The sequence below is a fragment of the Vulpes vulpes genome, chromosome 2 (genome assembly GCF_048418805.1).
Source record: "Vulpes vulpes isolate BD-2025 chromosome 2, VulVul3, whole genome shotgun sequence".
Lineage (NCBI taxonomy): Eukaryota > Metazoa > Chordata > Mammalia > Carnivora > Canidae > Vulpes > Vulpes vulpes.
The window spans coordinates 106,778,423-106,805,735 of NC_132781.1; the positions used below are offsets into that span (position 1 = coordinate 106,778,423).

At 43.2% G+C, this 27,313-nt stretch overlaps 1 protein-coding gene across 2 annotated transcripts in view; it reads left to right on the forward strand.

Annotated features, from left to right (window-relative positions):
• FAM107B (family with sequence similarity 107 member B) overlaps positions 1 to 27,313 on the forward strand; it is a 71,600-nt gene that overhangs the window by 36,017 nt on the left and 8,270 nt on the right. The window contains exons 1-2 of one of the 2 annotated variants that reach the window (XM_026016317.2): positions 19,524 to 19,621; positions 23,576 to 23,759. In XM_026016317.2, coding sequence (XP_025872102.1) covers positions 23,632 to 23,759 — 128 coding nt within the window. In that variant the 5' untranslated portion in view covers positions 19,524 to 19,621; positions 23,576 to 23,631. Of the gene's footprint in view, positions 1 to 19,523; positions 19,622 to 23,575; positions 23,760 to 27,313 lie in introns of those variants that run through there. The other variant, XM_072749466.1, reaches the window with a different exon arrangement.

Consider the following 27,313-nt stretch of genomic DNA (forward strand, 5'->3'; position numbering starts at 1 on the left):
ATTTCTAACTACCAATCTGAGCAGGCATTGTTGTCTGCTGTTGCTACAACAGCTAATGATTGAGTTCTGACATTGGTTGCTCCCTTGTTACACCATAGGAGCATACATACACAGTTACTCGATCTTTGTGTTAAAAAATGGCCTGAATCAGTAAGTGGGTGATGGTGTATTACTGGCATATCTTTCAACAACTTGGAAACTTGATTGATGTGTTTTGGTTAGGTCCATTGAGTGGTCCATTGAGGTCCACAGCCCATTGAGCCTGTGAGTCTGCCTCTGTTTACCCACTTTTCTTGTGAGGAAATGGAGCGGATGGCATTTGCCAATGCATATGGACAGGAAAGAAAGGGAGAATGTAATTCTATTTTGAAAACTTCTGTCGACACTTATTAGCTACTTGATACTAGTACTTCCTGTTTCCAAAACTGATGTTAATGCAATCCTGCTTTGCATTGTAAGGTGGTTTATTGCCCTCAGCAGAATTCCTGGCATATTTGAGGCCCTGCCCTCGGATTTCTGCCAGCCCCCCCCCCCCCCCCAAGCCACAACTGGCCCAGTCCATCCCACTCTGGCACTACCCACTGAGGCTCCCTCCTGCCTTCGTGCTGTTGGTGGTAGAGATCTTCCTTGCTCGGTAAATGAGCATTACCCTGATGATCGTTCTGGCACACTCCTGCCACTGCGCTGAGTCCTCTGTAGCTCTCTGCTCTCATTGTCTTGGCTTTGAGTTAGGCCTGACTACTTTGCCCTGTCTTACAAACATTACATACCTCCCTTCCTTCCTTTGGTAAATATACTCACAGGGGTTATACTGCTCTACCTCTGGTACATATTTCCTGAGGTCAGTGAAAGGTATTTGTGGGGGAGGTGTGTTTGAGGGGTGTGGGGCAGTGAGAGAGTAGAAGAAGAGATCAAAGTTTGTGACTGAACAGGTGAAGTCAGCTTACCTGAGACAGTCTGTGCCCTGTGCTGGTGGCAGCTGTCACTGGATCCTGCTGGTGATGAGCCTTTATCTGACAGGCCAGATAAAGGTGTTAATCCATATAGCAGCCCTGAGAGGGAATGATAAGGAAACCAGGGCTCAGAAGACAACCCTCACAAAGGTTTTGGGATGAGTTGGGCTGTGTTTGAACTCTGGCCTTCTTATGACTGTCTGCAGTTGGATGAGTTTCCTAGTCCCTTTGTGTCCCTCAACCTACCTCAGGGTGTTGTGAAAATTCAGTGAGTTGGTGGGTCCTTGCCCACAGCTAATATTTATTGAGTGCTATCTTTAAAGTGTTTTTATGATTGAACTAAGGTCATACAGCTAATGTGTGCTTAGAGCTGTGTTTGAGTTTCTCAGGTACTAAAGCTTAAGCTCCTCTACTGTTCCATTTTGCCCTTACTGTTGCCTTACCTCTGTTGACCAGGAAGAAAAATGGGTCAATTTTATTTTCTCCCTTACATATTCTACCCAGTTTCCTGGGTGGTGGGGCTAAACGGCCTATCCTTGGTTCCAGATACCTGGGATGGGAGCCTTTCCTCTTACTCACTGTTAACTTTAGCTTCCCTTATGGAATTTTGTTCTGCTTCTTACAAGATTATGCAAACAGAATTATTATTTTGGTGTTAAGAAACATGAGCTGAGTTGCACTGTCATTTTTTAAAAAATAGGCAAATGCCACTCAAGTTAGTTTTAAATATTGATGTACTGTATCTATAATTTTATTTGTGGGTAGAGAAATTATGAAAACTGCTTTTTAACAATATTTTAAGAAGGGGAGGGGTGCCTAGGTGGCTCAGTCAATTGTATGTGCCTTCAGCTTAGCTCATGATCTCAGTGTCCTGGGTTTGGCAAAAGTTGTCAGGCACTGTGCTCAGTGGGAAGTCTGCTTCTTCCTCTCCCCACTCATGCTCTCGCATGTGTGCACACACTCTCTCTCAAATAAAATCTTTAAAAAAATAAATTCTATAAAAAATATTTTAAGAGGAGAAAATACAATACATCCTCAGTCTTCTCTATTCCCTACCTTCTACCAGAAGCAGAGAGAAAAACTTACCTATGAACAGAATTCTCTAGGTAATCTTTAATTTGTATTCCTTTACTCATTCACACACAGCTGGAAGGATTTGAGGTTATTCTTTAATGATTGTAGTTAGGATAGTTTAAAGATTAGGTGGGAGAGAGATGATGACTTTAGTATTAAAGTCATACTAACCCAAATAAAACTTTTAAAAGGTAATGGATTTTAAGTGTTTTCTATCTGGGAGGGATGATGACAGTTGGCATACAGTAGCTCATCCAATTTACATTGCTGTTGGAAGATTTCAGGTGCCTTCTCTTGTTGCTTCAGAGTGCTGCTAAGTTATTGTGGCAAGTTTAATGAGTAAATGAATCAGGGCAGGATTTCTCAAGCTACATCCATTAATGGGTCACGAAATCAATTTAGTGGGTCACGACCAGCATTACCAAAAAAAAAAAAAAAAAAAAAAAAAGACAATGCAAACAGAGTGTATAGCATGTAGTAAAGGTGGCATATTGCTTCTGGAAACTTCTGCCTCAGCTAATTTTAGTGCGGGTGTGTATTCGGTCACTGAGTGCAAAGAGGATTTCAGACAAGTTTAAAAGCCATTGATTTCAGGTATTTTAGAAAGCTTACCAATTTTAGAGCAAGTCTTATGGTGCATAGAAGGAAAGTGCTTATAACCGTCTTTAACATTTTTTTGTGTGTATTGCTATGGGTATAAGGATATTTAGGAATGGTAACAAATCTTTTCTAGAACTAATATATTTTATAAAGAGGAAAGAAGGCTTAGGACTTTAATTCCAAAGAGTCACGGATGAAATTAGGAAAATAAAGTTGTTAATGTCCTGCTTAATTACCATGTCGTATGTACCATTGTGTTTGTAGATTTTGTACTATAAACTGAATTTTTAAATCAGAGATAAACTTCACTCCCAAATACTTGGAATCTTGTTCAATTTGACATTTGTAAGATTACAAACTAAAGAATACTTATTTCTAGATTTTGTTCGAGCCCTGAATTGCCTTGAAAATTTTTTTTAAAGAATTGTCTCATTTTTTCATAACTGCCTTTTAATTTTGAATACTTTATGTAAGTAGGTAAAACTGTTCCTATTAAGCTTTTCAGATTTTTTTTTTTTTTAAGGAATAAGAGAAATAGTCGTCATGGTACATCTGTAGTTTCTTGTTAGAGAATGATTTTATAATTGTTCTTCTGGAAGCAATTAATGATTTCCTTTATAACCAGCTGTAAGTAAAAGACAACTTTTCATTGTGAATGTGTTGACAAGTCATTTTGCCCTTCCCCTTTTCATTTAATTAAATTACAGTAGCTACTACTTGTGTGGGTTTTAAAACAGATACTGTTAAAGTTCTGAACTTTTTGACAGGAGATGTGAGAGAAGTCAAAACTGATGAGAAGTTTCTGGATGTCGAGTTCTTGAGTAATGAATCCTCTAGCAACAAGAGAAGTGAAAACATTTAAAACTTCGGTAACTGCAGGGTGAGAGAAGCAGAATTCTCCATTTTATATGGAACAAGCATTGGGCAGGGTGTTTACTGTTACCAGCCTATCCTGTTCTTTATCACTATTGCAGCTATAGAATTTAAGTGGCCTGATGGTATGGTAACATTGGAGGAAACGTCATTTGACTAGTACTATTAGTTAGTAAAAGATCTGATTGAAATGCCAGAATAAGTAGCCTGTAGCCTGATGGAGGATATGTTGAGACTTGGGGCATAAGTCCTCATCCTGCCTGATGACTGAAGCCACGAGGGCTATAGACACAGTGGTAGATGGTTTGAATCTTGCATGCTTGCATAGGAGGAAGAAGGAGTGATTTGCTTTAAGAAGAAATTTACTTAGAGTGGAAGCTATAAAGTAAATAGGAGACTATTGCAATGGTTATAAATCGGTCTTAAAAGCATCCTGTTTGAATGGGAATGAATGAAATCTCTCAACTACTATAGGATCTGGATTATGACTTACGTATCTATTTCTCACTGCTAAAAGTAAGTGATTATTTCTCTAAGGCCTCCACTCCAGAAATATGTTTGCATTTTTGAAACCTTGAATATTTTCCAAATCAGCGAGCTTCCTTCCTATTCCAGTAAGAATAAGGGCCATTACACTTTTTTTTTTTTTTTTTTTAAAGACATTATGGCACCTGAGATCTGCTCATTTGAATGCAGGCTGCTTGTTCTTAGGCTTCCATTTTCCTGTGTTCCTAGTTTGCCAAGTTGGTTGCTGTTCTTTTTCCCCCAAAACTCGTTTTGAAAGTTTCTGTCTGTTATACAGAGAGATAGTCAAGGCTTCGGTGTAGCCCTGCCAGAGACTGGATGTGTCTGTGAGATGGGTGGCTGAAGTAATGGCTTGTGGGAAGTTAGATGCATCCTGGAGCTGGGGACACCGTGTTTTGTTTTCCTGTGACTCTGCATGCAGCTCTGAGAAATAGCAAGGTCCGCGGTCTTAGAATGACAGGGGTCCGGAGGGAGCTGGATAAATGTGCAGAGTTCAAGCCGAGAAAGTAACCAGTCGGGGTCGTTGACTCCCTTGTTACAGGCTCCACACCCCCAACACATGTGTTTACACTTGAACTCTTGCCAAACTCTCCCCTCCAACCCTCCCCCCCCCCCCCCCCCCCCCCCGTGTGTAGAAAGGGAGGTTTTGTGTAGATGGAAAAGAAAAGCTAAGGATAAAACGGTTTCCATTAAAGGCCTCCTGTCTGTGTTGCTTGTTGCAGCGCTGTGAGGACTATACGCTTCCAAGACATTATTGTTGCTGGGATTTCCCGTTCCGCTTTGGAGCCCGGGTCCGGAGTGGCTAAAGGACCTCTCCCAGAAGGCCCAGCAAGCCTCTTGTCGGGAGGCTAGAGTGCCCTTGAAGGCAGGCGCATCGCGGGTATGTGGCGGTCCGCTCCGGCCACCATGGCAAAATACCCTAGGCTGGGCGCCTTACGGGACAGCCGTGTCCCTCGCACAGTTCCAGAGGCTGGCGGCCCACGAGGAGGACGCCCTTCCCAGCTTCAGGCGGCTGCCTTCTCGCCCACTGGCCTCACAGGGTGCCCGCCGCGGTGACCTCCTCCAGTCACCCCCAGGTGCCATTGCACTGGGGACTAGGGCTCTACCGGACGAATCGGGGCGGCGGGAGAGACGGAGGGGCTCTGCCCGACGGCCCCTGCTCTGGGCTGCTGGCTGCTGACTTTCCCAGCTTCCTTTGTGCGTCTGCCGAGCACATGACGTAGTTCTGACCAATCAGATGCAAGAGGCAGCCCCGGGGGCTCCTGGGAGTGACTTCCCCCAGACGGCAGGGGCGACTCCTGGGCGGAGCTGCGGTATGGGGCCGCCAAGGCAGGGCCGAGCCGCGACAGCCGAGGTCCCTGGTAACACCCCCGAGCCCCGAGGCCGCCCTGGACGGTCCGCGCCGGCTTCTTGTGTGAGTTAACCCCGAGGGCCTGTGGTTTGAGCCGCCCGCGTGCCTCGGCGCCCTCTCACGGAGCACCTGGAGTCGGAAGGAGGAGTGCGGGGAACGCCTCTGAGGCCTGGATATCACACCGGCTCAGGGCTCAGCTCGCTGGGAGCTGGGCCCCGGGGACCGCGTCTCCCCGCACCCGCACCCTCGGGGCCTGAGCCGACTCACCCTAGCGGGGGACATGGCGGCCCCCAGCGGCGGCCCCTTCCTGTCTCGGTTTCGGCCTCTTCCAGAACAAGACCGGCGGATGCTGCTGCTCACAGAAAGCCCAGGAGGGAACCGGAGGGGAGTGAGGGGGAGAACAAGCCTTAATTAAAAGTACCTGGGCTGTGTAAATGGCTGCTCTCCGGGGCTTAGTTAGAGCCAGACAGTCTTCTGAAGAACCAGACGGAGACAGAGCCCCATGTTCATTGTGAAAGCAGAAATCAAATAAAAGTCAACTGATATTCTTATAATTATGAGACATTTTAACCATTCGGAAAATAACACGTAATTGTAACCACTGTTTTTGGTATGAAGTTCTTCCCTCCTCCCTCACACACTTTTTTTTTTGAGTGTGAAAAATGAAATTTTCTAGACAAACTGTTATCAGTGGAAGGGTAAGTTGAGCGAGTGGAAGCCAGCTCACGTTCTTCCATAGAAACAAATCTGTTTGACACACAATATGGCAGAAATTTAGCAGATTTGAGATGAAAGTGAAAGGATTATGGGCTGTCATTTTATCAGTAAGGAATCGACCCAGAAAAGTGATGTCAGTTTGTGGGCTTTTTATTTTTGAGGTTCTTTCTACTCTGCCACATGGTAATGGTACCTTATTAAGACAAAAGTGTGTTGAATCTCATCCACCAGCAACAGCCAGGAGCAGGTGTGGTCAGACCCAAGTGTGGTTCATTCAGCTTGCTGCTGTAGGTGAATGCACCCCAGAAGACCGTTGAAATTTTCTTGGAAAGCAGAGTTGGGATTGTGCTTGAGCAGGGGGTTTTGAAGGCAGGATTGGGGGAATGGGGCCAAATCTGGGTTGGCTGTGGTCAGGAAGCAGGCACAGTTCAGCGATGGGGTATACTAACAATATTTATCTGGGAAGCAGGAGATGAATGTAGAGTTAGAGCTGTCACTTAGTAAAAAGTTAGCGATCACATCTGCTAGTGAGATAAGAGGGATGTCTTGTCATTTTTCTGGTGGCGGCATTGTGGGCTCATCTGGGTCTCATTCTGAGCACTCTTTATGTTCTGGTGGCAGCATTGGGGACCGCTTGTAATGTTGGTCTTCTCCAGTTGTCAGGAGGGCTGATTTTCGCTTCTCCAATAGTTTAATTTTATCCTGAATCCTGATGCTTGAGGAAGGGTAGGATTTAACAGAGGGTTGAGATCATAAGTGGGGAGTCTAAAGGGGATGTCTGAAGTTACTGTGTCTGAGTAGTCACTGGTTTTTGGTATTTTTTTGTGTGTTTGCTTTTTGTTTTTTTAACGTTGTTCAGTGCTAATATCTCAGGTTTTTAAAAAAGGGCAGAAGTGCCTGGCTGGCTTAGAAGAGTGTATGTATGATTTTAGAGTCGTGAGTTTGAGCCACAAGTTGGGTGTAGAGATTACTTAAATAAATAAATAAAAAAAATTTTTTTTTAAAGGTCAAATCAATAGTTTTCTCCTACCTTGAGGCTTTTTTTTTTTTTTTTTAAATCCTCACAATGAATTTGTACTCTTCCAGAAAATTTTGGCAGGGTATAGAAGGAGATAGAGTGTTGGTGCTGTTATTAAAGTATCCTTAAAATTCAAACATATAAGCCTCTTTAAAGATGCTATTCAGTTATTGATCGAGAGGTAATGTTAATGGTGGTGCTAGAGATTGTGCCAAATGAGTAGAAAATGTAGAGAATCAACTGAGAAAATTCAGTATGGTTGCCAGAAATGAGAGAAGGAGCCAGTGTGGAACACTGCAGTGGGGACCAGTTAGATATTGGTTCTAGTCCAGGCATTGTCCCTTTCTCTGTGAACTTAGCCAAGCCCTTTCAGTTTCCTGGGCCTCAGTTTCCTCATCTGTAATAACAGGAAGTTGAACAAATGGCCTCTGTGCTCCTTTAAAGTTTCTGTCACTAAAGTCCTTTTAAAGATAGCCTTCTCTTTTAAAATATTTGGTTGGTTGGTTGGGCCAAGTCATAAATTTTATGGAATTATTATTCAGCTCTTGAAGGCAGGAATATTTGAGGGCTTTGAAAGCTAGTCCAGCTGGATGTTTTTTTGTAGTCTGTGTAGTTTCCTTCCTTTCAGGAGTGATGAGGCCTAAATCAGCCCATCTTCCAGTGCACCCCCTTTGTAGTTTCCTGACATGAATGACTGAGGTGTTTCTTCCTAGAAAATAACATGCAATAAAGGTGCTGAGGGAGGCCTCTTTCCTTAGGAATTTGCAGTTTGGGAATAAAATCTGGCATAATCATTTTTTAAACTTGAATTTTGTGAATATAAAATAGTGTAATGTAAAAATGTACTACGTGGAAATTTTGAAATAATGCAGAAACCAGAAGAGTAAAAGAAACTGATCAAAAGTTGCATCATTTCAAAACTGGTAAGGCAGGCAGTTTGTAAAGTGTGTGTCTGGGACTGCCACACAACAGCTTCATTTCAGCTGCCAGTAGACAGGCCTTCTGTGTGTAGTTGGTATCGTGGTCCATGCTGTCTTTTGCTGGCGGGCATTGAGGCGTTTGCCAGTGTGGACTGATGTTTAACATGCACTTCAATCTAAAGATCTTTCGAGAGCCTTCAGAGATACCAAGCAGATGCTCACCAAGAGGTGTGTCTACAGTGGTGCCAGTGATCATACCAAAACACCTCCACTCCAGGCAGTAGCTTTGTAACAGAAGCACTAAAACACAGTGAAATAGGCAAACCAATAAGTGGAATGCATCATGCTGTTCGTTTAGGGGAATGAGCATGGAGCACACTTTCAAATATGAGTTCATCTGGAGAGCCTCTAGAGCAAAGTGGGTAAGAGTATGGACTCTGGGGCTAGCTGTGTGATGCTGCCCACTTATTAGCTTTTTGGCCTCAGTTGAATTACCCAGCTTCTCTGGGCCTCAGTCTGATAGGGTGAGTTTCAGTATCTTACCTCAAAGATTGTGTGGCACACAGTAAGCATGAAACATGGATTGCTGGGCCTGCCCACAGCAGTTCTGATTCAGTAGCTCTGAGGCTGGGCATTTGCATTTAGCAAGTTCCTTGTTGGTGCTGATGACAGCTGGGCCTTGTACTGTGTTTTGAATAGCTTTTGTACATGCAGACACACATACTAGAAACTAGGGGGTATACCATCTTAAAACCTGATATTTTTCTGTGTGATACATGGTGAATATTTCCCCTTTTACTGTTTAAAAATATAATGTTTAAGCCACATCGTAACCCAGTATGAAATATTTAAGTGGCTTCCGTTTTTTCACTATCATAGATTATAGATATGTGTTCTTATTTTTGTTTGTTTGTTTGTTTATTTATTTATTTATTTATTTATTTAATTTATTTATTTCTAGGGATCGCTGGGTGGCGCAGCGGTTTGGCGCCTGCCTTTGGCCCAGGGTGCGATCCTGGAGACCCAGGATCGAATCCCACGTCGGGCTCCCAGTGCATGGAGCCTGCTTCTCCCTCTGCCTGTCTCTCTCCCTCTCTCTCTGTGTGTGTGTGACTATCACAAATAAAAATTTTTTTTTAAAAAAGGCATTATTTATTTATTTCTAAAGATTTTATTTATTTATGAGAGACACAGAGAAAGAGAGGCAGAGACACAGGCAGAGGGAGAAGCAGGCTCCATGCAGGGATCCCGATGTCGGTCGGACTCGATCCAGGGACTCCAGGATCACGCCCTGGGCTGAAGGCAGGCGCTCAACCGCTGAGTCACCCAGCGATCCCTGATAAATGTTCTTATACAATATATTTTTGTCTGAATCTCTGATTATCATCTTGGAGTAAATTCTTAGAAGTGAAATTACCCTGTTCCAGGGTGTGTACATATTAAAACCTTTTGCCACAGACTGCTAACAAATTCTTCAGAAAGGATGCAGCAAAAATTTATCTTCTGATAAGTGGTCCATGAGAGTAGATAGTGATTTTCTGAATGTAAGAGAATGAGGAGAAAAGTGTAATTAACTTCATAAAACTACTAGGTATTTGGGATTTGGCAAGAATTAGCAAGAAGAATATCTATGAATTTATAAAGAAGACAAAGATGTGTAAATAGAAACTAGGTGGGAAGTAATGGGTGAATTGTGGCATGATCCTAGGGTAATTTTTAGCATTCAGACTTGAATATATTCAATTATGGTACAATTATATACTTGATGTAGGAGACTTTATGCAAAGAGGAATAAATAGATTTTAATTTACCCTCTATGGTGTATGTGTGTTTCTTCACTATGATATCAAGGAGGATATCAGGATATCAAATCCCCCCTGGATTTGGAGTTTTGGTTTATTGAAGTCTGGTTCATGCTCCATTCCTATGTGCATGTCTCTAGCTCTAGGCCAAGCAGATGAGACTTCGGAGGACTTGGAGTAAAGGTGGCTGCCTATGGGGAAATTTAGTATCACTACCAGAAAACCTCCTCACTGTAGATTTCATATGGAGAAGTCCATGGTTCTTGGGAACAGGGGTGAGTTGGAGTGGAGGCCAAGGTGGAATGTATGTGGAGTATCAGGGGAGCATCTTCCTCTAGTCCATCTGGCTTGAATGATGGGGCCAAGCTCTGTAGCCCTTGGCTATAAGCCTCTGTGGTTGAGAGCCCCAGATAAGCTGGACTCTTCTGTATTATCAGAATGTTAGAACTAGTGAGGGATCTCAAGGGTCATCTGGTCTAGCCTTCTCTTTTTACAGATAAGGATGTTAAATAATTTATTATTTTCAATTAAACTTCACCTCATAAGTTTTTAAAATCAGTCAGCCTTGGAACAGAATTGGCTGGTTCTTCTTTCCTTGTTCTGAAAGATCTAAGCTTTTGAGAACTGAAAGTGGCCAAATGGTAGACAATAAAGCAGATGGCAGGGGTGACTGCGGTCCTGTTGCTCAGCCTTGGAACACTGAACTGATTTAAAGTCAAACCTACACTACCCGAGTCACAGGAGCTTCACTTGTGCCTCTCTTCAGATCTGTACACTCTTGTGTGGTTCCCAAGGGCTTCAAAGTAACCTTGGCTATAGGGTAGCTCTCTTCTTGTACCAGCCCCATGTTTTCCAGAATTTACACATACTAGTTTCCTTTGTTCAATTCAGAAAAGTGGTTTTCTTTTTTCCCTTTTAGTAAACACATGAGACAAGTGCTTCTTTTTAAAAACAACAGCTGCTCTGAACACAAACTGTGCCTACTACCACTGGGTGACACTGTTAGATCACAGAACAGTCTTCTCTGGGAAAAAGCAAGAGTGCTTGAACTTCGGATCTCATTAAGCTGCTTTCTGTAGGAGAGACAGGCTCAGAGTCAACGGTCATGTATCAAATGTTATTTGATAAATATAATTTTCCTATCTAAGGCAATTTTAAGGCCAATGACTTTAAGGTAATCAATTATTAAAGAAATCTGTTAATTGCTTTGAGGTTTGTTCAGATTAGTGGGCAGCATTTTAATGAAGTACTAATTACTTTATGGGAATTTTTATGTAAGCCAATGGACTAATAATGTATTTCTCACCAGACAGCAATTTAAGTTATCTTTTTGGGGCAAAAGACTCAGCATTTAATGTATGGACTTCTGGTGAGTGTTTTGTTGGGTCATCTTGTTCAAGAGGGAATGTAATCTTCTGGGTTAGAAAAATGGACATTTGGTTCCCTATACTGATCTGTATTAAGAGAAGAGACTTGCCTATAACTCGTTCTGGGCTCCTTCAAAATCAAATGAGGATGGACAATGTGGAAAGCACACTGAGATGTTTCCAGAGTTGAGAAATAAGAGTCAGGCTTTCCCTTTGTGTGTTTGATGTGATGGATAAGAAAACTTCAAATATAGGGTTTTTTTTTTTTTTCCCCTTAAGATTTATTTGAGAACGAGAGGGGGAGTGCAAGTGTATATGCTTGTGAGTCGGGGGAGGGGCACAGGAAGAGAGAGAGAGAGAGAGAGAGAATCTCAAGCAGACTCTCCACTGAGCTCAGCCTGACATGGGGCTCAGTCTCATGACACTGAAATCCTGACCTGAGCCGAAACCAAGAGGGAAACACTCAACCAACTGATTGACCCAGGTGCCCCCAAGTATAGTTTTAATAGGAGTAGACTTCAGTAGCCTAAGAAGAACATGAACAATGTCCTGTTGGGCTAGAGGGGAAGGATCCCCCATGAGGAGTCAGGAAAAGCATCATGAAAGGAGCTACTTCATTTGGACACTCAAATCCTTCAGTGTTGGCTCCTGTCATTCAGTATATGTTTCTAGAATGGACATAAGCATGGTGGATTAGGGACACAGTAGAGAGTGAACCCAGATCTGTCACTGACCCCATGGTCTGCAGCAAAGGCACAAGGGGCCAGTGGCCCCCGCCTCCTCCTGGTTCTTTTGCATCATGTAGTCACTGTGTGGCTGCTTCTCCTCCTCATGCCTTCTGTTTGAGGTATTGTGCTAGAGCTGCGGGGATGACATAAGTCAGTCAGAGTCTCTTCCCTGCCAAAGGGGTGAACATCTGTTCTTGAAGGGAGACAACATGGATATATAGGAAAACTTATCTCATGATAAGTGTCAGATTCGTGGGTACAGGGGGCTGACAAGCAGAATTGTCTCCATCAGTCCAGGCAAGAGGAAGATGGCTCTTGAGTAGTTGGTATGGGAAGATTCGTGGTGAGGTGAGCTTAGAGCTGAGTCTCTGCAAAGTGCCTGGGCTTTTCATTGGCTTTGATGAGGGAATTCCACCTGGGAGGAAATCGGGAACAGAGGTGGAGATGGGAACATGTATGGGTTTGTGTGGATTTGTTTGCCAGAGTAGAGGGTTAAAGCTGGAGTGTAGGAGCCAGAGGTTTGCAAAGGTGTTTGAGGGACCTTAAGAACTAGGCAGAAAGTAAAATTTTATCCTGGTGTCTCAGTGATGCTTGGCTTGGTGGTTCTTGATCTGATTAAACAGTGTATTGGATTTGGCTAGGGTGCAGCTGGATTAGGGAAGAGTGACCAGGGGGAGCGGAGGCTCTAAAGAACCAGGTGCTCCATCCTGAGACTAGGATAAAAGCGTGGACTAGGATTAAAGCAGCGGCAATGGGTGATGGTCTCAAGGATTTAGTATGAGAAAGAAACACTGAATGTTCAATTACTTATGAGAAAGAAACACTGAATGTTCAATCATCAAGGCTGAGGGCTAGGACATTGCAGAGATAACATTGATTTAAAAGATGCCTGGCTGATAGCGAAATAAGGAAGTTGAGGGAAGGCAACAGGATTATTTCTGACACTGGAAGAATGGTGTGTGTGATGTCCTCTTTGTTGCTGTTGAAAAACAGTAATTTCAATGTAAATTTGGCTGGGTTGGTTTCCACTAGAATGTAAGGGGCCTACTCTGTCCTGTTCAGTGTTCTATCCTTATCTGGTCCATAACGGGGCACTCAGTGAATGAGCCAGCAAGGTTGAGCTCAACTTCAAGCATGTTGCTTCAGATGTGAAGTACCAGTTGGCACTTGGAGTCTGTGACCTGGAGCTTGGGGAGAAGGGAACAGTCTTTACATATGCTCTAGAAATGGCTCACGTAGCAGAAAGGCCAAGGCCACGTGGGATGACCAAAGGCAAGAGTTTAGAGAGCTAGGGACTCATTCCTGGAGAACAGTGGGAGAGAGTGGGAAGGAAGAGGCTGCTTGGGCAGACAGGTAAGGGAAAACCAGGAGAGCATTGTACAAGGGACTGGCTTTCACATCAAGGAGGAGACGGACAACAGCTTTGAATTTCAGGGAGGGGCTCAGGAGAAGAAACCAGGAGCCCTAAGAGCCCTGAGGAGAAGCCCTGTGTGTGGATGCCTTGCTGATAGGACCATGCTGTGCAGGCAGTGAGTGATCCCTGCTCAGAATTTGTTCTCTGGGACCTGTTAGTGATCCACTGGTGAGTCCTTGGCTGCCTCACAGATCGCTGTCCTTGTGAACAGACCTGAGGGCTGGAGCACAGGACCTCTTAACCTGAAAGAACACTAGACTGAACCCTGACTGAACGTCAGCCCTGTGGATAGCAGCTGATAAGGAGGCCCCCTTCTCAGGTTAAAATATCTCTGGGTTAGAACTCAAGCCCAGCTGTTTTCTTGTACTTGTTTGGTTGAGAAACCATTCTGTGCTCTTGTGCTTTGGGTAGGACTAGGTAGCTGGGACATGCGGCACCAGAAGCACAGCAGGCTCTGACATGCCCTGTGGTATGCAGCTGTGCTGCATGTCGGTACCCTTGGTGGTGCCAGTTGCTTGGTTGTCCCTGTCCTTTCAGATGTGTGTTGCTGTTGGCTAGAGCTGAGGAGCATTTCTCCCCCTCCATCATTTACGCCTCACAGAAGTAGGGTAGTCCTGCAGGCCACCAGGGAGTTCTAGAATCTGCCCTGGAGGTAGAAGGAGGGAATGTGCAGAATTCAAGTCTTATCTGAGGCCACAGGAGATTAAGCAAAATTGTGAACATTAGTAAGGTTGTCTTGATGTTTGAAGAGTTTTACCCTTCATATCAGGCCAAACTAGATGTTTTGTTTTTGTATGTTATGTTTTGATCTACAAAACAAAACAACATATGATTGCTCTGTGCTCAGAAAAGTTATTTGCAACAGACTACTGAGAAAGGGGAGAGAAATGACCACCCAGTTCTGCTGATAAGAAGACTGAAGCATAGATATTGGGAAATTATCAGGATTTTCAGGGCCTTGGCAGACTCAGGCTGTGGGCTCTGCTCTGTGCTTTGGCCTCATCTGTCTGGCATTTTCATATCTGCCCCCCGGCCCCCCATGTCCCTCTCTGTCACGTAAGTCCAAATTGGAAAGGTGAGCAGAGCAGAGACCAAGATTGGGTTTATCCGTTAAACTTTGTCTGAACTAGTATACGTGTAGTGTATGGTCATTCATTTTTACTTTGACCAAACATTAGTTAATGGAGGGGTAGATTAATGAATTAATTTGTTGGAACTATTAAACTGTCTAACTTATTGAGTGGCTGCTGCAGGGTAGGTATGGTGTACAGTGGATGTTTTCCATAGGTTTCCTTTCATGCTTATAACCACTCTGTAAAGGTAGGTAAGTAATTTATATAAAATCACATAACTGATGAGCGACAAAACCAGGATTCTAATCCAGAATAGGTGGTCTTGAAACCTGGTCTCTTTTTCCATTATATACTGTATTACTTCTCATAGACTGAACAAAGTATAAAATAACAAAGTTCTAATTACATAGCAGCAACCAAATGATCCCTAGATAGTAATTTTAATAGCTATTTAATATGTACTGCATTGAACCCAGTATACTGTACATACAGAGAAGGGCATAAGCCAAAAAGCTGTAGTAATTGGTGAATTTTCGGAATGAACAAGCCTGTATAACCAGAACATATATCAGGAAGCAGAACATTATCAGCACCCCAAAAGCCCCCTTTATCCCCTTCTAAGCCTAGCCCACTCCGAAGATACCCTTTATCCTGACATCTGACACCAAAGATTGGTTTCGCCTGTTTTTGAACATTATATATATGGAATCATCCAGTATGGACTCTTCTGTGTCTGGCTTCCTTTGCTTAATATTCTATTTGTGAGATTCAGCCTTGCAATTGTCCATTCATTCCCTTGCTGTGTAGTAGTCCACTGTCAGTGTACCATAATTTACTTATCGATACTACTGATAATGGACATTTGGGTCACTTCTGATGTGGAGCTGTCAAGAATAGCCACGCTGTGAATGACTTATAAAAGCCTTTATGTGTTTTAAGGAAAATGTGTCTTTCACTTCCTTCTGTCCTCACTTTAATGTGATAGCTTCTGCAAGATGTTTTCAGTTTGGTGTTATAAAGCTATGATGTTAGGTAGGGAAGCTTCCAAAATCTTCTCGAGAGAGAAAAATCATCCTGTTTTAAAGTGAAACTCAGTTCTTCCCTCTCTATTCATTATCCCAGTCCAGAAGAATGGAATGCCCAAAGAGCATCCTTTTGGAATCAGACCCAAGGTCAAATCCTAGTCCTGTTCTTTAGTAGCCATGTGATGCAGTACAGCAAATAACAGTGTTATCATTACTAATTATTATTTATTGCCAGTGACAGTGCGAATAAAAGATGACATCTACTGAAGGTTAGCGATTTCTAGTCCCTACCTTTGGTATACATTTTGCATTTACTCTTCCTAACAACCCTAGGAGATAATCTGCCTTTTTTTTTTTTTTTTAAAACTAGTGAGATGACATGTCCAAAGACACACAGTAAGTGAGAAATCTGGAATTTAGACCCTATTCATGTGATCTGGAATCCATGTTCTTGAAGCTGTCTGAGCCCCCTTTGTAGGCCATAGGAAGTAATAACCCCTCACCTCATAGGGTCTCATCAAGGATTAAAATATGGGGAGAAACTTAGGTACACCTTCTAGGGCAGATGCACAGGGATTCCCAAACGGATTTCTTTCGTGGCATATCTCTGTGCTTTCAGCCTGTACTTCTCACAGTGCTGAGGGCCAGGGTGAGGCGTCCCTGCTCTTCTCTGGGTTGTGGTTTTGATGATGAACACCTGGTTATTCGTGGAGCTGTCGCCACCTTCTGGTTGGTCTCACCTCAGCCAGACCTGCTTAGCTTTGATAAGGGCCTGTGTTCTGTTTACCCGATGTTTCTTGCCTCCCTTCCCATGTTCTAAATATAAAATATGTGCCTTTTTTTTAAAATAAAAATACATTTTTAGGGAATGAAAAAACTGATGAGAAAATGAGTTTGGTATTTTCCCAAGGGCGTCACCGTTTGGCATTTGTACAGCAGCATATTTGCAGCCAATTTATTGCAAGTTTGAAGTGGCGACAGTAGTGGAGTGGGCAGAGCAGAAAAAGTAATGTTTCTGTGCTTGTGCAGATGGCTCTGGTTGGCTGTCATTTCTAAGCCTTAGTTTAGGTTTGTGGCCACTAAGGCCCCCTGGGCTCTCCTAACGCCTTAGGGTACCAGTTGTTGTCACTGTTCTTGATGAATTTGCAGGTTCGCCTGAGGACCAGGCTAGTCAGGAGTTTGTCAGTGAAACCCTTGGCTGTTGGGGAACCATTCTTGCCTTAACTCACTCTGCTTCACAACTTTCTTCTCACAGCTGCTGCCCTTCTGGGAATAGTGGGTGCCGAGGGCAGGCTTTCCATCCTTAGCTGACCTAGGCCTGGACTTGGCCTGCCTGCAATCTGAAGTAACTTGGCTCTATCAGAGTTTTGTCAGAGGGTCACTAGAATTTGTTAGAGCCAGCCTGGGAAACAGCCACTCCCAAAAAATGCTTTGGAATTACTTTTAACTTGCCAGAAGTAGTTGTAGCAATTCAGAAGTTTAATTGTTTTGCTTTGACTGGTTATAGTATAGCTGTAACCTGTAGGACACCTGCATTCATTGCCATGTTTCAGGTGTTGTTTAAAAGACTTCAATTATTAGTGCTTCTGGGTAGAATTTGATTTTAAATATTTAGGTAAACGTAAAACTTAGTATAATCTCAAAATTTGAGGTTTAAATCTCATAGGATTAGGTTTTAAATTTTATCTTTCTGATATGCAGATGAACTACTAGTGTCCAAAATAGTATGAAGAGGAAACTGCAATATGATCCAAGAAATACTTGTTTTATTAATCCTGTATAATTTTTCTGTGGGAATGGTTATTTACCTCTGGAAAGCAATCAACACAGGATGCCTGGTGTAGGCATGGAGTGGTCCCAGAATCAACCTCCGGTAGGGAAAACAATGAAAAGCAAGGATTCAAAATCCATTATAATGTTGGGATTTCTTGACCTTGGGAATAGCAGAGTTTAGTAATGACTTCTGTTGATTTGCAGAAATTAAAGGCCGAAGTCTCATCAGGTGGTGTTTTTCAGTGCATGCTGTTTGGGCCTGCGGCCTCAAAGGTCCTCCAGGCTCTCGTCTAATGCCTTTGGGTACTAGAAGGTGTCCCTACCTCTTCCTGGACTAAGACTGAGTTTTTAGGTTTGCTTCAAATACCTGCCTCAGATGTACTTAGTATCTGTCTAAGATGCAATTCTGTGTTATTATTCAACTTCTTAAAATATTTCAGCAAACCCCCTTTGTCTCAGAGCAGTATAAAAGGTCCTTTTTTCTCTGTCAGGCCTGTTTCTTGCTGTTCCCTATACTCTGACTGAGCCATTCAGAACTCCATGGAGCACCTTGAAGGGGTGTGATCAACCTTTTTATACTTTTCAGAAGGTTCTTGATATTTGTTTGTAGCCTGAATGGGCCTTAGAACAATTGACTCTTATCAATGAGAAGTTCTGTGGGTCATTTAGTCAAACTCTTATGTTTTTGAAGAAAACAAGGCTTATAGAGGTGAAGTTTTGTATGTCAGTTTTCCCAGACCTCTAAATAAACTCTGTCATGGTGTTGGTCACATAGTTTATTTAGTAATAGCTTCTATTTGTTGAGCTCCCACAGACATGCCAGATATTGTACAGAGTACTTAAATCTACATTTCAGCCAGTTCTTACAACAGTCAGTTTAACAGATGGGCGAACGGGGAGTCAGGGAAGTTAAGCTCTGTTCAAGATTTCAAGCCAGTTTTATTTCTCCTACACTGAGCCAGCACTAGTTTTCCCTTATCAACTTGAAACTTAAACTGATTTGTAACTTTTAAAATTTTATCTGATCAGGGGAGTATGACAGAAATGTCTTCATGTTTATTTCTGGAAGAGTGTTTCATGTAGTAATGATAATACCCAAATGCCAAGTACTTTTCCTTCCAGATAGTTCTGTCTCATCTTTTTTGTCTGTCAGGCTTCTGGATTGCCTGATTCTCCGTGAGGAGACCTGGTTTCTCAACTCCATTCTCAGCCCTGTACAAACGCCTTGTTGCTAGGACGTCAGACAGCTCAGGGGCTCCCTCTACTGGGAGTTAACCCAGGACTCCGTTACCTAATTTAAACATTTATTGATTCAGTCCTGGGAGTCTGAGGAACGTGAATATAGAACAGATATGGTCTTTGCAGTGAAGAGTTGACGATATATATTTGTATCGCTGGAACAGTAGGTTTGGGGATTGGTGAGTAGTAGGAAGAGGAAACAGAAAATTCTTTTGTTTTTGAGAAGTCAGAGACTTTAATCGCAACTGGGGAATTAGGAAAAGTGTGGAAGATGTGACATTTATCTGGATCTGAAGGGATGAGTGAGATTTGGCTTTGTGGCAGTTCTGGGATAGGGTAGGAAGAGGATCAGCATCTCTGCTGGAAGGAATGGTGCTAGCAAAGGCATGCTGGTGAGGAATGCAGGGAAATGAAAATTTGGGGGAGCAGTGCATGTTCATTTTAGTTTAAGTAGAGCTCAACTGGAAGATAGGATCTCTGAATGGAAGAATTCCCTTAGGATCAGGATGGCATTTTCCAGCCTTGGTAGCGATGAGGAAGATGGTTGGCAGAGGGAAGAAAGTTGAATAAGAATGTAGATTCCACGTGTTGGTCTTGGCTCCAGGGGGGAAAGTCGCTGAGAAATGACCAGAATCCAGATCCTTCGCAGCCACTGCCACTGCCACGAGTACTGGAGCTTTATAGAGGTTGCTCCCTGCCAGTTCACCCCCTTCTTCCTAAGTGACCTTTGCCCAGACTCCGGCCTGGTCTACTTCATGAGGGGCTATAAGGAAACCTCAGAGCTACACTGGACTCAGGCTGAGAGCCTTCCGTCTCTCATGTCCCAGTCCCGGTTGTGAAGAAGGGCCAGTCAGTGAGGAAAGAATTGAAGGGAAGTGTTTGCACCTTCGCCTGCAGCAGAACTCCTCCTGCACACCCCTTCCTCCACCTGTAAGGGTGTCTGCTTCAGTCCAGTAGGAGACACGCTACCGCCTTCCTACACTGGTCCTCTGGGAGAAGAGCACTTCCCAGATACTAAATCTAAAGAGGAATCAGAAAAGTTTCCAAGCTGGAACTTGTTTTCTAGATTCAGAACTGAAGCCTTTTCATTCTGCACGCTGGAAGTTCTCGGAGTCTTGGCACCAGGGCCCAAGATGATGCCTGTACCCCAGTGCTGACAGGAGACATAGGTGAGCTATGTTGCCTCTGCTAGTGAGAACAGGCGAATGGAGGGGCAGAGGATGGGGGCTGGCAAGGCGGGGATGGCTGAAGTGAGAGACCGCGGAGGTCAGATTAGTGAGACAAAGGAAAGAGTCACCCAGGGGTTGAGTACTGACTGCCTTCACAGCCTTGCTGTCACCGCTTGGACGTCTGTCCAGCAAGTACCTTAAATTCTGCGTCTCCCAAACGGGATTCCTGGGCTCATCTCCTGTCCAGCTCCCCTGAGAGCACGGACTGACCTCCTCGTTGCTCAGGCCAGGAACCTCGGAGTCACCCTTGATTCTCCTGTGCCTTTCACACTTCATATCCAGTCCTCCAGGAAGTCCCGGAGGCTTTCTTATCCGAGTCTATCCTGACCGTCTGTCCTCCCACCTGTGCTGCAAGCACCCTGGTCTAAACCATCTGTCACCCTCATCATGGCGATAGCTTCCTGCCTAGTTCTTTCCCTGCCTGCTGCTGCTGTTCTAAATTCTGTAACTAGAGTAGTCTTTTAAAAATAGGAGTCAGATCTTGTCACTTTTCTGCTTCAAACCCTGAATGGCTTCTCCACTATCTCCTGAGTAAAGGCCAGCAGTCCTCACGGTGGCCCTCATGCTCCCACAACATCTGGCCCTTCCACCCCCATTCCCTCCCTCAGCTGTTACCTCTGTGTCCTCACTGACACTCCCTTGCCTCCGGCCTCACTGGCTTCTTTGCTTCTTCTTGTACTCACCAGGCACACTACTACCTCATGGCCTGGGCATGAGCTCTTCCCTCTCTGTGGAGTGCTGTTTTTCCACAAGTCCACAGGGCTCACCCTCCCGTATGTAATACCTTAGGAGGCTGTAATCTGTTTTGATTTGGTGTCATGGAGATTACCCGTGGTTTAGAACAGAGAAACAGATTCTTTTATGGAATCCTGTAGGCCTTCTTATCTACTGATTAATGAGAATGAAACTACTGTTGGTTTTTAAAGACAACTGGGACTGCACAGAGGTGTGTATGGTGCATTTTACATTTCATCCAAGGAGCACAATTTTGTGTGGGCCAGTGCATTAAAGGCAGGCCGGCTGCGATGGGTTCACTAATTCTCCATGTGCAAGGTTTATGTTTCTCCAATCATTGAAGGTTGTAGGTGTTCTTATTTAAAAGATCAATGCATGGGCAGCCAGGTGGCTCAGCGGTTTAGTGCTGCCTTCAGCCCAGGGCATGATCCTGGAGACACGAGATCGAGTCCCACGTCAGGCTCCCTGCATGGAGCCTGCTTCTCCCTCTGCCTGTGTCTCTCTCTTTCTCTCTCTCTCATGAATAAATAAATAAAAATCTTTTAAAAAAATAAAATAAAAGATCAATGCAAATAGTGTTCAAGGAACACTTGGTGTAATTTGTTATATATGTCTCAATGTTTAGTAATTTTGAGCCTCAATTATGCCATTGAACCTAAAATATATAAATGAATAACACATCTACAATGTTGCTATTTTAGTTGATTTATTTATTCTTTGGATTTTTAACCTCTTTATTTTCACATAATCTTCAAAAGATTCATTATAAAAATAGCAAATTTGATTGAGCATGAGTTTTGAGACCAGCGGGCATTCATTTTAGTTCTTTACCTTACTAGTAATTATTAGTATGAACAAGTTATTTAATGTTTGTTTCTACATTTTATTGTCTGCAAAGCAAAGATTCTAATTCTTTTCCTCGTTGGGTTGTTGCTAGGATCAGATGTGGCATGTTGTATGTGTTGCTAGGTCAGGTACTGGCTCTGAGTAGTTGTTGGCTGCCACTTGGAACGCATTTCCCTTTGGATGTGGAAGAGTACAATGGTGTTTTGGGATAGTTCAGGAAGACATCTTTAATGACTTTGAAAGCAAAACTCCTGTTTGTAGCTGAGTACCACTGAACCCATTTTTTGTTTTTGTTTTAAAATTTTTAGTTGAAAACACCTCTTTATTTTTTCCACTGTCCACCCCCCACCCCCATGTCCAGAGTCCATGGAAACATACCATGTGTTCTCTCCTCCTTTAGTCTGTGAGCATATAAATAAGCACACAGTTACTTAGATGTTTGCTCGGTGGGTTGATGTCATGGGCAGAAATAAAGATGGAGCTTGTCTTCCGTTAAGAAGCTTATTTCTGGAGGACCTCTCCACTTTTTCAGTTTAGACCAGATTTTATTTGGTTCAGCGTTTATTCACCTTCTACCATGTACCAGGCACATTGCTGGACTTGGGGATTTAAAACTGCAAAAGAAGTGGTTCTAGTCCTTGGGGAGAATAGACAGAAACATGTGGTTACCCTGTGTCGGTGCATTTCATGACGAAAGTACATCACCACCACTGCTGGACTGGGAAGGCATGTAGGTGATGATTATTTTGCTGTCCCAGGGGAGGTGGGGCAAGGTGGCAGTATTGGGTGTGAGTCCATTCACATGCACATCCCCCTCCCAAACTTCCCCTGTTCTGTGATCACTGTTTCATTTAAGGGCATAAAGCTGGCCAAAGGATTAGTAAGCATGTTCTCTGGACTTCCAAGGAAAGGCCCAATGTCTAATACTCTGCCTTAGTCTGGCTCTGCATCTGCTTTTTGGTTTGGGAAATAAAATCATCATGCAGGAACAGGGAAGCAGAAAATGCCACATTAGTTATCTTGAAATATTGGCCAGATTTGTTTTGAGGGCAAGGGAACAGGATTGAGGTCATCATCAAGAGAAGAACCTAGGAGTCTACAGCAATGGGATGCCTGCCTGATGGACCTGTGGGCTACTTCCAGCAGGATGCCCATTAGCCTTCTTGCTCCCAGCTCTTGCCCTCACTGAGTGTGTTCTTCTGTCTCATTAAGGATCACATATGTTCATGGAACACTCACCCTGTGCTGCACACTGCCCCCGGATAGCTACAGGGGTATGTGTCCTGCTGTCCGGGAGCATCTCTTATTGGGGAGGTCACGTACACTTGAATCCTAGGATGAGCAGCTCAAATTGAACATGGAGGAAGGGACCCTAGGGATTATCATCTGTTCATTTCACTGTACTGGTCTGGAATCTGAAACCGGAAAGGCTATGTGTCTCTGCCTAGGCATTACATCAATTTTTCTTCTTCTGTACTCCAGTGACTGCTTGTCCTCCTTACTAAAAAACTTGTATGGATAGGCTTTCAATACAAGGCATCCTCCCTTCTTCCTCTCTGGAACTTCCTTCCTTCCTGGCACTTTTCTAGGGCATGTGTGTTTGTGTTTGTGTGTGTGTGTGTGTGTGTGTGTGTGGCAGGGGGTAAGACCAAACCACTGCCCCCCAGAAGCATTTGCTTTGAGAGCTAGTAACAAGCAAAATCTGTAGTATTGGCAAAGCAGGGAAGAGCAGGGGTTGGGATTGCAGGTTTAAATGTGGTGGTAACAGGTCAGACCTCTTTGAGGAGGTGACATTTGAGGAGGGGCCTGAGAAGATGTGAACAGGGTGCTCATGAGAGGGGAGAGGAGACCCCGGCCGGTGGCAGCATAAGGAACAGAGGGCTCTGTGTTCCAGAAACCTCCTGACGTTGATGGATATCAGGCGTCTGTACATTGTCAGTGCATAATCATTTGGGGTGGTGGAAAGCAATGAAGCACTTCAGTCAGGTGGCCAGGGTGTTGCTTGTTATGGGGTTAAGTTGGGCTTGAGACATGTTGGTGGGAAGCATCCTATGTGACCTGAAATTCCTCAAGGTGTGAGTAGTTGTGACCAGAGTCAGATTATGGGACCCCTCTGCTTTAATCACGGGCAACCCAAAACAACAAAGCCATTCTTCTTCCCATGGCTTTCACAAAACTTCACATATTTTTCCATGAAGCAGCCAAGTGGGCCCACAAGGATAACATGTTGGTCAGATTTGTTTTGAGGGCAAGTGTGTTGCACAGGATGTTTCAGCAGAAGAGCTTATAGATGATCTCCCCTTTGTATTTCAGACGGCCCATCTGAGGATACTGACCTTAAGGATACATATCTCATCCCAAGAAACATCATGGCCGAGCCAGACTACATAGAAGATGACAATCCTGAGCTAATTAGGCCTCAGAAACTAGTCAATCCTGTCAAAACGTCCCGCAACCATCAGGATCTTCACAGAGAACTTCTCATGAATCAAAAAAGGTATTATAGTGGTTTCTCGAGCAAAGTTTGACTTTGGGGACTTTGACTTCAGAGATTTTTTTTTTTTAATTTTTATTTATTTATGATAGTCACACACACACAGAGAGGAGAGAGAGAGGCAGAGACATAGGCAGAGGGAGAAGCAGGCTCCATGCACCGGGAGCCCGACGTGGGATTCGATCCCGTATCTCCAGGATCACGCCCTGGGCCAAAGGCAGGTGCCAAACCGCTGCGCCACTCAGGGATCCCCCAGAGATTTTTTTTTTTAATTCTTTTCTTGACTGTATTTAAGGCTGTCTTATTCCTTCTAGTCTGACCCAGGGCATCCCTTCATGTAATAAGGTCATCTGCGTAGCTGCCACTACCACTCTTACTCCATGATCTACAGGACTCTGTCGCCTTCTCAGATGGACATATATTGTAGAATTTGTATGGAAGGGGATTGATTAAGGATAAAAGATAATATCCTAAGTTGAAGAGAAATACATTATTTCTTGGATTTGTAAAAACTCTGAATTTGCTCCTTACATTTGGGGAAATGTAGGAATCACATGTAATACTGCCTGCTTTAGCCTTTGTGAGTGGCAAGGAGAAGTCTCTAGAACTACATCAACTTAATAATAGACAAGAACCCTCTTTCTTTTTTTTTAAGTAACACTAAAATTATTACTATGATCATTTTTATTAATTTTTTTAAAGGGAAGAAAACATTTGCCTTTTATCTTCTTTGTAGACCATTTGTCAGCTCTACGTGTGTCATAAAAATGACAAAAATGTTTGGATGTTGGGTTGACGTAGTCTGCTTTTTAAGTGATTTTGGGCAGGGCCAATTGACTAGGCGAGCTGAAGATACAAAGGTACTTTTTATGTATTAGGACACAAAATTACTTACATTATCCAAAACCTATTAAGCTTCCTGTAGAGCTATTCTCAGACCTTCAGAATGAAATTGTTGATCTGAATTGTGGGACCACAGGTCAGTCATCCCCTCACTCTTTGCCAAGCAAGCCCTAGTTAGCTAACCATTGAACTGAAGGATATGTAGACCAAGTAAGCAGAGGGTCATGTTTTAGACAGAAGGCCTAATTTAAAAACAAAAAAATATAAAGAGGTTGTGAAGGGCAGTCCTCCTTCCCTCATGTACCCCTGCCAGAATTTGTAACTCGTGCTGAGGCGTTCATTGTCAATCGCCCTTCCTCCAGCCTGGGAATGTGACTTACTACCTTCTTTTTGTTACCAGCATGTACTAGTATGCCATTGGATTTATGCTGATAAAACTGAATGCAAGTTTGATCCATTCTGAATAAGTGCTTAGCTTCTAACTGTCTTTGTCACATAGAAGGAAAAAAAAAATACAGATTTGGTATCATCATGCTCAAAGCAAAACAAGAATATGTACATTCCTAAGTAGGCCACAGAATTTGGAGGCAGTCTTGTCTGGGAAATGATGCCTGCATTTTGATACGAAGATCACAAGTTTGATATGCTCCAAAAGAGCATTATAAGTCAGCACTAACTACTTTCCTTCTTGGACCTCAGTTCTTTTATCTGTAAAACGGGAATAGGGGACTCCATTGATCTCTGAGGGACATTTTCTCTCAAACAAGGGTTGGTTTGTTTTTCTGTTCTATTTATGAATAAAGGCTCCAAGTCAGAATAGAGGCAAAGGTAAAACCAACATTGGCAGAACAACTGTTCTCTGAATTAGAGGCTACAAATTATTCCACAGAAATGTATTTAGCACCCTGGGTTATATATCTCTAGAAAGTAGAGAATCTATTGCCAGATTTTCTAGAATACACACTTTTGTGAAAATGGACCTCCCTTCTGCCTGATGTTCTCTGGCCTGAGATCCCTTGTCCTCGTTCACATGGTGACTCTAGCCAGGCCCAGCTCAAGTAATCTGGGAGATCAGTCTGTTCCCTTGAGTACCACAGTGTAGAGAGGATGTCGCTTTGAGGTTAGAGGGAAATCATCCAGATCCTGGTTTGCCATTTGACTTGACCTACCTTTATGACCTTGGACAAGATCCGCCTTCCTGAGATGTGGCTTCATTTATAAAGTGGAGAATAAAAAAGATCCTTCTTCTAAAACTTAAAGAATAACAGGTCCAAAGTCCTACTAGGATGACTGGTGTATAATAAATATAACAAACAGATGACTCTGCCATCCATGGTCTGTTCTCAGGGAGCATCTTCAGGAAATCCCCATTGCCTCTCCCTCTTTTCCTCTGAGGGGCGCTGGTGTGGCTTTTGAAGTACATCAAGAGGGGTGGAGGGGGAAGGCAGTAAGGCAGGTTTCCAAATAAAATGAATCCATCTCATCCTATGTTTCCAGGTTTTTCAAGATAAAAATCGTAGTTTGGTGGGGGTCCTCTCATTAGAAATTACAACTGGTTTGTGAGAAACCTCTCCAGCGGTTTCTTCTCTTTATTCACCTTCCATCATGTACTTGCTAGGGACTTTGGTTTTTTTTTTTTTTCCCCTAAATTTTTGTGCCAAATGACAGGAAGTTTCACATGGATAATATGTGTGTTTGGTTATACAGGATAATTATACTTGATTACTGGTTCAGATCGTAACAAAAGTCTGCTTACTTTCCTACAATTAGTCAAGGGCCTTCCCATATTTTATCTTACCCAGTGATCTTTCCAGTAACCCAGCGTGTATTATCGTGGGGTCACCCTTATTTGATGTGTAAGTAAGAGAAAACTCAGAATAAACATGGAATTAAAGGCAGTTCATGTAGATAAGGCAAGTAATATTATTGGGAAAAAAAAGAGAAAAAGAGTGGAGACAGCAGTGAGATCAGCATGCGACAGGTGAAGCCCTGCACCTTTGCATATGCACAAATATGGCTCACAGCCCTGGAGCAGGTGGTTCACAGAGTTTTTCAGGTTACATTTTAGAAATCAAGATAAAAGCAGCATCACTACTTTTACTTCTAAGTATTTTAGCTCTGAAACCTATACCCTTTCAAGGATCTAATTCTCCTCTACTTCGCATCTTCAGACCTAGCTAAGTTTTTTAGCTCTGAAACCTATACCCTTTCAAGGATCTAATTCAGCTCCTCTACTTCGCATCCTCAGACCTAGCTAAGTTTCAGATTAAAAATCTTTAAATTTTAAACTGGTGACAGTCTGCCATTTTGTCTGATTCTGAGGACCCTTGGTCAGGTTCTCAGGTTCTGTATGTGTTACAATGGCATCATTTCAAGAGGCATTATTTTTCGTAGTTGACAGATGGGTGTTCAAGAGGTCTCTTAAATAGAGATATTTCTCATATAACCTAGAGAGGTTCTATTTTCTCTACTAAGTGTACTTTTGGCCACAAATATAGAATATCCAGTCACTTAAACATATCCCTAAAATCGATTCTTTGACTTTACCTTCCAGTTAGTGGTTTCCAGTTCTCTATGCTTTTAGTTGATCATTTTACATGCTTTGCTAGTCATAGAGTTCTTCAATAAATATTGTTGCTGTACCACATGGAAAAAAATAATAGGAAGTTGAATTACAAATGTTTGCTTTTATAAGCCATGTAGGTAGACATGGC